The sequence below is a fragment of the Asparagus officinalis genome, chromosome 9 (assembly GCF_001876935.1).
Source record: "Asparagus officinalis chromosome 9, Aspof.V1, whole genome shotgun sequence".
In the NCBI taxonomy this organism is placed as follows: domain Eukaryota; kingdom Viridiplantae; phylum Streptophyta; class Magnoliopsida; order Asparagales; family Asparagaceae; genus Asparagus; species Asparagus officinalis.
This window is the reverse complement of record NC_033802.1, coordinates 38,648,171-38,659,377: the sequence shown is the minus strand read 5'-3', so window position 1 is coordinate 38,659,377 and position 11,207 is coordinate 38,648,171. Positions and strand designations below refer to the sequence as shown.

Genomic DNA, 11,207 nt, shown 5'->3' with positions numbered 1-11,207 from the left:
CAGACATCATGTTTCTCCAAACTTATGGCATAAGAGAACTTGCCCAAGCCACCAATGGGAGCACCACGAGAGTAGTAGCAAACATAAATCATCTTCCCTTGCTTGCTATTTAGATCCGAATTGTCAGAACAGTATTTTCCTACTCAAGATGTTTTCTCACTAACCAGGTAGGAAGGGACTGCATGCCAACAAGACGGCTGCTAGATTATGGATTTTTTTTTCAATCAATAGATTACATACTCTCTCTCTAGAATCTCATCACAATTTTGCAGTTTTGGTGCAATGTAAAAGGCTTCAAGATGATCTCAAAGTAATCATTTTCAAATCTCACAAGCCAAGTACTTAGAAGCGTATACATTAAGAAAAATAGATATTGTGTGAGTCTAGGTTTCGGTCATAAAATGGTCCCTCAAATTGCAGGTCATTTTAGTTATACGCTATAACTCTCATTCATCACAATCTAAGTTCAAAGGGGTTTCAAAAATGATACACGAGAAGCCTATATACACTGATTATTTCTTCTACTTAAAACATAATGCAGATAATAGAGGGCGAAGGAATTAATAATCATACACCATTATAGCTAATATGGACGATGCAAAAAGGCTATTTTACTAGATAATAAGGGAAGTTTCAGATATCTGATGCATATCCTTAGATACAAGTTCTTGTACTTCGCTGACATCTGTATCAGTGCTCATGTACGCTCAATCAAAGAAGGTACGGAGATGCCTTTTGAAAAATGACGAAGTATCATGAAGTACAATAATGATTAATACCCAAGATGTCATGCAGAAGTTCACTTCATGAAACAATCCCTAGGAAGTATTCCAATCTCGCTTGAAGCTCAAGAGCCGCCCTTGAAGCAATATTTGGAGTTTCATGCAACTTGGCTTTCTTTGGAAATCTCTTGAGCTCCACATATGCGAATATTATTCAAGGTCGCAAGACTTGGCTGCACTAACTTTACAAGAGGAACCCTGCATGAACTCAATATATTTATAGTTAAAATAGGATCTACTAACTCTATAATCCCGCAAGAAATTTATAATTGCATCCAAGAATAAAGTGCTTTGAGAAAATGAGCTACGATGAATTGAAAATCAGATGTAGATCAAATATATTTGAAGTACCAAGAAACAAAGAATGAGGAATGCTCTCACCCACAAATTAAAGATGAGGGTCTAGAGTCAAAATCACCTCAAAGTGCTTATTCTTCTTCTTCTTCTTCATCTTCTTCAGAAGCTTCCCTTAGCCACTACACCAAATTATCGAACAAAATAATGTCGTACATTCAGAATTTTGTAAGATAATGCAAAGGACAGCAAAATTTGTCTGCACAGTGTCGTGTAAGCTAGCCATATTAGGAAGGAATAAGAGCATGTTTAGCAACTTGCTCAAAGTGGATCTACTTTTGCATGCATGGTAACCATTTTGAGTAGATTATTTTGGATTATAATCCACCAAAAGACAATGTAGCATTCATAAGTTATTTTTTGAGTGGATTGTACTCAACATGTTTGACCAAGCAAGAGACAAAAAAGACGTCACTTTTGGGTGCTCATTCTTGGTAAGGGTTCGTTTGTCATTTTAACAAAAAGTCACATGGATTATAACCACCCTCTTCACCAAACACCTAAAATATAATCCAATTGGGTTATAACCTACAAATGGATTATAACTGAAGTAGATTATAATCTAGATCTACCAAACATGCCCTAAAGTTAATGAGTCCACTATTACCTCTATATGTCATATGAGCTACATTTATGAATTCCTACTTCCAGTTAGATGTCATGTAAACATCGTTTTCATGCCAGTATATCCCTTTTTACAAAACTATGGATAAGCTACATATTACCTAATTTTACCACAAAGCTTTATTTGGTCCCCATCAATCATTACTAGGGAAGTTCAACTCCAAAATTGGTTTTAGTTTTTTGTATTTCCCCCTTTCTTTCCGGGAGCGCATGCAAGTAAATATGCAAACTTACCAACTAAAGAGATTAATAAGCAGATATATTATGAGCAGCAACATGCTGAATTTACATATATTATGTCATACAGCCACTCTAATAACACAAGGTTCAGGCTCTCAATACATACCCTGATAAATTGTTCTGCCTGCTTCACAAAGATTTTGTCAGATTCATCTGCTCCTTCCTTTTCCTCTGCCCAGGTAAGTATTGCATCTTCGGATATAATATCCTTCTCATAGAGTCGGTTCAGTATCTTAAAAGAAAAGTTTCAAGTTGAAAATCAGTGAAGATTGAAGAATCTAATAACTTGAACCAAGAGTGAAAAAAAATCAAAAGAATCAAACAGTCCCCTTTAAAAGAGTGTGTGAAGCATGGCTAAAATAAGTAAACTAGTTTATATATATATTTGGTCCATCAAGAAGAAACACCCGGACCCACTTAATTTGTCATAGAAAGAAATTCAATCTCCTTGTTTAATCAAGAACATCCAAATTCACCCGCTATACCTATAATCACAAATTCTATTTATGAGGAATAATTTGCATCCCTCTGGGAAAAAAGTATAAAATGGCAAAAGCTTTGGGCTTAACAGTCAAAACTGATGTAATTATAAAGGGCTACTCAATCAACCTTTGTCAGACAAATGACAAAAATAGCCATAATGAGACCCATTTCATTACCATTTTGCAACTGGGGATAACACACATAATCAAATATCTGATGTTTTATGTTTATTTCTTTTTAAAATCTCATCTTGAGACGTAAGAATTCATACCAGAGAAGTTAAATATGAGCAACATTTTTTTGTGCTAGTCGTTTTGATCCAAATGGCTCCAGGGATGTACTTTCTATCTCAATTTTCTCATCACGACAAACATTTTTTACTATTATACAGCAGAAAAAAATGCACTCCATCAGATTTCTCTTTGGGGTTAAACAGTTACCGTTGTAAACAAAGGAGAAAAATCCAGTGCACTTTCCAAGCACATCTCCTCAAGCTTCATTATCACCTCAATCTACAAAAACATCAAGTCCAGGCAAATCATAAACAAAAAATCAATAAACATTTTACTGACAATGGAACACAGATATACTAGTAAAGAATAACACAATTGCAACAATTTTTCTTGACTGCTGATAGCAATTGGACAGAACATTTGAGCCAAATGAGACAATATCTAATTAACATTGTAAAAAGAAGCTAAAAAGGATCATGTGATTGAGGGCAGAAAACAATCACCATTCCATTCTCGAGCTCAAATAGAGAAAAAAAAATCTAATTAACAGTGTTTAAAAAAGAAGTAAAAAGGATGTGATTGATAGCCAGAAAACAATCACCATCCAATTTTTTATCTCAACTAGAAAAAGAGTAAGGTTCTGTACAAGATCATATTTCAACTCAAGATTCACAAAGTTGTAGGGGCCACAGTTTTCTCTATGCAGTAGGTCTATGTATATTAAATATATCTAAGCTTATACAGCTGTTTACAAGTGAATAATTTTGACTCTTTCTAGTAAAGTAAATAGCCTTGGATATGTTAATGGAAGTACATAAATATCTAAAATGTGTAATATGAACAAAGAAGCATAGGAGAAATGTAGTACGTCTCCAAAGAGTGTCCTAAGTTTAAAACAATAATATATAATTCAGGATAAATTCAGAAGCTTCCATGTCTCTGAGAGGTGCAGAAGTATCTATGTCAAACATGTGTACAGACATGCCAGGCCCGGATATGCTCCACCATTTCGTACTAGATAGATTCAATTGAGATAATTATAAAACATGCTGACATTTGTACGCCAAAATGAGACCTGATCATCCCAAAGGCAAACAAGAAACTTCCAAATCTCAAACAATATCCTCTAAACTTGTGCCAATCGGCTTCTTCAAATTTGATCAATGACTAGCTTGCATATGCTAGTGAAGATAAAGAGAAAGTAATCAATCGACGATCCAAGTGTACAAGGATTTTATGAAAAAAAATTACGGCTATGCCAGGATTACCACCAGGTAGAGAAGGTTAATTCTTAGTTGAATTAATCCCAAGCACTGATCTACTCTCAGAGGTGTTTCACTGGAAGACTATCTCTGAACAAAGGAACTTAGGAAGCAGCAGCGATCTAAAGGCTTAATTCAAGCTCAAGTAACATCTCCAGGTGTTCCACTGCTCTTTGCAAGCAAAGATGGATCCAGGGGACCAGGTACTGAGCATAAAGAGCTGAATCTAAGTGTGAGAAATAAATATTAACATCTCAAAATTTGATTTACCTAGTGAGATAACAGAAGACGAGGAAAGCAAAAAAATTTTGAAGTTTGATCTTAAAACCAGCTATTGTAGCTTACAATTGAAACTGAAGATGCTTTCGAAGTCCCTCTCAGAGTATAGATGGCTGATATGAGTTCTTAATCATTCTTTTGATGATTCACGCTGATCATTGGCAACACAAAATTGTGTATTGAAACCCTTACTAAACAAACATGTAGAAATAATCTGACATATTGGTTGTTCACAGATTTACAAGCAGAAGCAACAGTTAAAGTAGCTATAAGACTTCAAAGCAACAAAGTTTGTGCACACCTGGCCCAACCCATTACACAAACCTGCCCCACATTCAATTAGCTCATTCCACTCCAGACCCGATCCGGTTCATCCCTCCATCTTCTATAAAGGCTCTCTTTGTGTGATTAGGGTTTTAGGATGAATGATGTAGCCACTTCATTATTACGTACCCCAGACTTTCATTTCTTAACACAAAACTTACAAAAGAGCAACCAAAACTACTCAAAAGAAAATCAAAAGCATATAATAACAATACAAAGAAATAAGCATTCATCTAGTCTTCAACACGAATCTACCGTATTACAGAAGTAAAGAACAGAGGTCAATTATAATATACCCTTACAAAAGAAATGCAAGCTATCTATCAAAATAGCAGATAAACTATGTATAATGCCTACTAACTCAAGAAAACAAGAAAAAGGAAAGAAAGCTAAGAGCGACTATAATTTCCCGTTCATAAAACCCTAGTGATCTTTCAAAGAGTGACTTTACAGAAGATGGAGTGATGAAAGCAGGTTGGCTCTGGAGCGGGTCAGGTTTCCAGTGGAAGAAGTTAATTGAATGTGGTTGGAGTTTTATGGTGTGGATTGGGTTGGGTGTGTATCAAAAGTCCAATGCTAGTTTAAACATTGGAGAAGGTGCAAAAATACTAGGCTGAAGGTATTGCAAACTGGAAAATTGCAGAAATACAGAGAAAGATTAGAATCTCGATGGAGCTTAATAGGTTCCATGAAAGCTACATTCGACACAGATGTGGGAAATAAAAACACATCACTATCTTTTTTATCACTTTAAGATGAAGCATAGAAGAATAGATACACATTATAAACCTAGTATTTGAAATGACCAATACTTTGGTAGATACTCTAAACAGAAAGCCTTGTTGATTATTGGCCCGTTTGATGAATAAAAAATTACAAGGACTGGATGATATTCATAACTTGAACTTGGAACTCAAAATCTTTTGGACCATTAATTGATATTGCCAAGTCTAATCCAGAACCAACTCTTTTTTATGAAACAGGAGAATCCAAACCTAATGAGAGCTCATACAGTCGTGGACGAAGTTGACAAAGAAAAGACCGGTCTAATGCCCGACAAGATTGAATGTTTAGGTTCATAGGATGATTTGTCTTCCCAATAAAAAATATTAAAATAAATCTTTTTGATGAAAATTTCTGATTTTCTAGGAAGTCATACTATTATCTAGGTGTACAAAATGTGTGAAAGAAACATATGGAACAAAAAAAGAGAAGAATTTGTATTCATAGAAGGATGGAAATAAAGAAATGGAAACATCATACCTCCTCATCTTTGGATCTGAGGTAATTCTTCAGGAGATTCTTCCATTTGTCAATTTCCTTAGCAGTATTTGATAGCAGCTCCCCTATAAGTTAAAGTTCAGTTCACAATCATTATGTGTTCCCTACAATAATATTTGAAGGAAATGATCCGATAAAAGTGGAAACATATCTACAACAAAGAGTTAGAATCATCTTTTAGACGCTAAGCACATACATACATGAGTAATAAATGAGATGTGTTTGAGATCACTAATTCATAACAAAATAGTCTTAATCAAAGTCTTATGAATAAACTTTCTTTTTCTACTTTCCCGAAGAAGCTCTATGAAAAGAACATTTGGTAATTAAAAGACGAAAGTTAACATCACCTCATGCACTAGACATAGTTAGCCAACATCAACCATTATTGGTTGTCATAAGCAAGTATTGATCATATTTGTCAGCTTCAGCTAGATGAGATTAGCATACCTAATAACGACACTATATGGCTGAGTTGCGTACGTATCCGCCGGCACTTCAAACCTCGGAGAAAAATGAACTTAACACCATAATGTCCAGAGTGTCAACTTTTCATTCCATATCCATCAAAACTAAATGCAACTCTCATGCCTTAATCTTTTGTTAGATGCATAAGAATAGTAGCAGTCTCCTAATCTCATTCCACAACTAAGAAACAAATGCAACCAGGTAAAAACAAATTTAACCAGTTAACTGACGAACTGTCTTACAAGTTTAAGAAAAGCAACTAATTTCATATTATAACAAATCAAACTAAGTTTAAATCCTAGCAAAAATCAAACTAATTTCAACAAAAATAAAACTATCTAGCTTATGATTAAAACAATACTTAATATCACTTCCAGTCAACTCCTGTTCTTATAAAACTCTATTAATATAAAGTCCATCTTCTCTTTTGTATTTTTCCACCCTTCTCCTAAAATATAATTTGATTCACACTCTGAACCTATGAATAACTCATATATCAAAATAGTTCTAGCAAACAAACTATTATTCTTCGTTGCTATTATTACAACTACAAGTTTCCATACAATACAACGTAAGTTATTTTCATTGGACATTTATGTATAAGCTTATCAAGACCCACTGACCCCTGTGCCCACAAGAAAAGAAACTACAGAACCTATGGAGAAAAAACTCCTGTGAATACCATTAAACCTACACTATCCTACATTTTACACTAACTTGGGACCAATATGGAGCCTTTGGTGCCTAATCCTCCTCAGAAACCACACAGAGGACACATATTAGGATATTGTCCCATGAAAGTACTCTATTTTATTTTCCATAGCACCAGGGTGACCAACAAATACATGTCTTTGCAGTATTTGTGCATTTTATATAGACTCGAAAACTGCACTGGTATTGGGCTGATGTTAGCATTCCCCCAAAAACAAAAAAGAAAGAAAGAAAGTATCCCTTCTTCCGTCTCTCCTCAGCTTTCTATCTCTAGTTGTCTTGCAAGCATATGGATACTGTATCCATGTATGGTTGCACCCACACAGAACCAGATCGGCAACCAAACATTTATGATATACATACATCTAAACACAAACATGTACGTATTTGTAACCCCGCTAAAATAAGAGCCCCAACCTCTATATGTGTGTGCATGCATGCATGTTGTATTTACATACATCATTTCTACAGCTATAATTGCATCTGTGCAGTTATACATAAATACATAGAGCAGACATTATAAGACATCTAATAATAGTCCATCTCATAGCAACACGAAAAATGTGGAATAATATGAAGCTGGCAAGAAAACAGCTAGCACTCACTTTGAGATGAATGAGGAGAATCATAAGCTGATTTCATGATAGAGTAGAACAATGCTCCAGCACAATCCGCATGCGACATGTTGTATGACAACCTGAACAAACCACAAATGGCAAAATTACTTAAAATTAGTCATGGAGTGAACTGATGCAATTTTAAAGCACTCCTGCAAACTATAAGGTGGAATGCTGTGCAACATTCATTCAAGGAGGTAAATCGAATCCATTGTGTCATGGATGTGCATTACAATCTCCATTCTAGGAAAAGGAAATTGCTGGAGGATGTGTGTCAATGCTCAATAATGCAATCAGATTGAATGTAGAATACAAAATTCATTCAAGGAGGTAAGAATCCACTGTGTAGATGTGCATTTACAATCTCCATTCCAGGAAAAAGCATTTGTAGAAGGATATGTGTGCCAATGCTCAACAATGCAATCATATTGAATGTAGAATATATTCGAGGAATTGCATGACATTGCCAAAAACAGATATTTCAAAATAAATGCCTTCCAGATAAGCACTGGTCTAATTTAAAATACCATGTATTGCCTAGATAAGATTTTAATGAACAGAATTATTAAGTATTGGTAGAGATTATAGGTAAAAGATATAGAACCTAAGTATGTTGACTATTCAGCAAACAGATGAATGCATAAAATGGAAGACATTGAACTGGTTTGCATATATGACAACAACAACATACACATTCCCATCCAAACTATAACGTAGTAACTAATAAGCCACCACCTAAACCACAGCAGCTTACACAATCTAACTTCTATTAACATCAACTTTCAAAAATTTTGAACCAATGAAATTCAGATATTCAAATCGGAAACAATAAATTAGGTGATATTATAATCCATCAGCACCCAGCTTCCAATCATTTTCCAATACCAAAACTTCTGAGCATCAATAACAATAAACTTACCCACACCCCAATTTCCTGCAGCTAAGTCCATTGGTAATATCCAATTGCAGGCTTCTTTCACAATCAAGCACACAAGTGTTGGTAAAGTGCAAAGTACCAAGTCAAGAAGTAACATGGTTATAGCAGAAGAGGTATTAAGCAAAAGGAAAGGTGGTAGCGACCATGGAGTAAGGCACTAGTTCTAGTGTTGCCAATGGTCTCATTATGTTACTTTTTCCTCTTTCATAGATTGACTGAATAGAGAGAATAATAATCCACTGCCTAATGCATCATTTCAGGGGCTGCACAGTCATTGAAAAGATTTAAATTGGGAGGGAGATAAATTGCAGAAATAAGTAAGTAAGAACAATTAACTGAAAAGAAAAACGATGAAGTGAAAAATATGAAAATATTAACTATAACTGAAGAAAAAAGTAACAGAATACATAAGGTAGTTGCAGCATTATCAATCGCGATGCATAATGCAGGGCGGAAAGTCCCTCCACATACACATATGCAAGGCGCAACGCACCGCATTATGCCTGAGTGAAGTGAGGCGCACACCACACAAAGTTTTTCAAGATAGATAATCAAGCACAAATGAACATGTTTATGAATTTTCATATAAAATTATGTCAAAATAAATAATATCCACTATCAAATAACAACATAAGATCTTAATTCATAGTGCTAACACGCCCAACATAGCAAAGTTCATAATTTTCCAAATCAAAAGTCAAATCAATACTAATACCGAAGCAAATCAACTAGTAAACAAGAATGAGTTAGGGTCCTCAATCAGGAAAATGGCATAATGGATTTATCTTTCTTTTCTAGGATATGGACTATCAGGTATAAAGACCCAATCAAATGTTAAAGAACCAAAATGTCTTGCACGTGTCACATACAACTTTTTCTCTCACCAAGTCAGCGATTACATCACCGCCACATCAGCCAAACTCTAGAATGTTCATGTAAATTCTTGGATATTCTTGTATATGAGACATTTGTATAGAATTCTCTAGAGGATTAATCTTGACTACTGAATGTATAGAATTCTCTAGAAGAGAAATCTAGGTCATTCATGTAAAAGGGAGTCACTCCTATATAGGAGGCCAAGGGGGAGCTCATTTGTATCCAATCAAGTATTAAGCAATAAAAATCTCAAGTTCCACCTAAAGTTCTCTTGCGTTCTTGAGTGCTTGGTTAGTAGGCTGAACGCCAAGAGTGACTAGATGCCACATGGAAAGACTAGTTTGTGATGTGAAAATAAGGCGCTCATGACACACGCGTCTTGTGTAAAGCGCCATCAAGCAAGACAATTGCGAGGCACAATAAAGTGCTACCGCATTAGATGTCGGCAAGGTTTTAAATGTTGGATGTTGGGTTAATGTTGGACGATTGAAATCCATGACGGATAGCGAAAATCGGGGATATATCGAGGACATGGACTAAATATCGGATTGCCATATCGGGTGAGCACATATGTATAATATCATGTCCTAAATATAATTTAAGCATTCCTAAATTTAATATAAGCATACTTTATAAATTCTAGAGACAGCGTCGGCGATGGGTGGATTCCGACGTCGCAGGGAGGTAGTGTCGGGGCTCTTCTTCTTCTTCTTCGTCTGTTCGGGGTCCTTCGGATGAGTCACCGACCACCCTCTCTTCGGATGAGTCACCGACCACCCTCTTCCATTTATCCTGACGACGGGATACCCTACCGTCCTCGGTTCGGTTGAGGTTCGGATTTCGGGACGCAACGGGAGATGGACGACAGGGGTCTGAGATGGAGGTGAGGGAAGGGCGTCGTCGTTCACAGAATGAGTGATCGGTTCCCAAGTTCATTGTAGTCCTAATTTTTCTCTTTTCTTTCTATCGGGTTCATAAGACCACCCTCTTCCATTTATCCTGACGACGGGATACCCTACCGTCCTCGGTTCGGTTGAGGTTCGGATTTCGGGACGCAACGGGAGATGGACGACAGGGGTCTGAGATGGAGGTGAGGGAAGGGCGTCGTCGTTCACAGAATGAGTGATCGGTTCCCAAGTTCATTGTAGTCCTAATTTTTCTCTTTTCTTTCTATCGGGTTCATAAGACACCCTTAAACATGAGAACGGGTCAAACGGGTTTAGATTTTTATCACTAAACTCAAACCCGATAACAAAAAACAGATTTTAAAAAAAAAGCCATATCGGCCGATTTTTCAATGCTGGAAAATCGACCGATATGCCCGATATAACCCCGATATTTCCGATTTGACCCTGAAAACCGACATACGAGTTGAAAACGCCCATGTCGTGTCGCTCAAGCCCTCAAACCGACATGTCAGCCGACATGTCGAACATGTCGGCCGACATTTAAAACCTTGGATATGGGGCACTTCGCCACGGGCCTATGTGCAGGAGCACTAAGTCGCATGCCTTTGATAACATTTTGTGGTTCAGTAGCATGCAAGTGAAGGGAAAGAAGGGAAAGGTACAATCAGACGCCCTACCATAAAAGGAAAACTCAAGAATATATCTCAAAAATAAAGGAATTGCTTTGTAGATTTTATGAGTAAGAGATAATGGGCAAGTGATTCTTTATCTGCAACACTCAAGACTAAAAATCCAGTTTAACAACAAAGGCTATGTGCAACGAACTGC

The 11,207-nt window shown here is 36.3% G+C and overlaps 1 protein-coding gene across 4 annotated transcripts in view; it reads right to left on the bottom strand.

Moving 5' to 3' along the window:
- The window catches only part of LOC109823622 (probable translation initiation factor eIF-2B subunit epsilon), a 56,687-nt gene continuing 46,069 nt past the window's right edge, over positions 590-11,207 (bottom strand). For 2 of the 4 annotated variants that reach the window (XM_020389901.1, XM_020389902.1), the window contains exons 12-17: positions 7,647-7,738; positions 5,845-5,927; positions 2,924-2,995; positions 2,107-2,232; positions 1,164-1,258; positions 590-980 (exon numbers count right to left, since the gene is read on the bottom strand). In XM_020389901.1, coding sequence (XP_020245490.1) covers positions 1,211-1,258; positions 2,107-2,232; positions 2,924-2,995; positions 5,845-5,927; positions 7,647-7,738 — 421 coding nt within the window. In that variant the 3' untranslated portion in view covers positions 590-980; positions 1,164-1,210. The remainder of the gene's footprint in view (positions 981-1,163; positions 1,259-2,106; positions 2,233-2,923; positions 2,996-5,844; positions 5,928-7,646; positions 7,739-11,207) is intronic. The other 2 variants (XM_020389904.1, XM_020389903.1) reach the window with 2 other exon arrangements.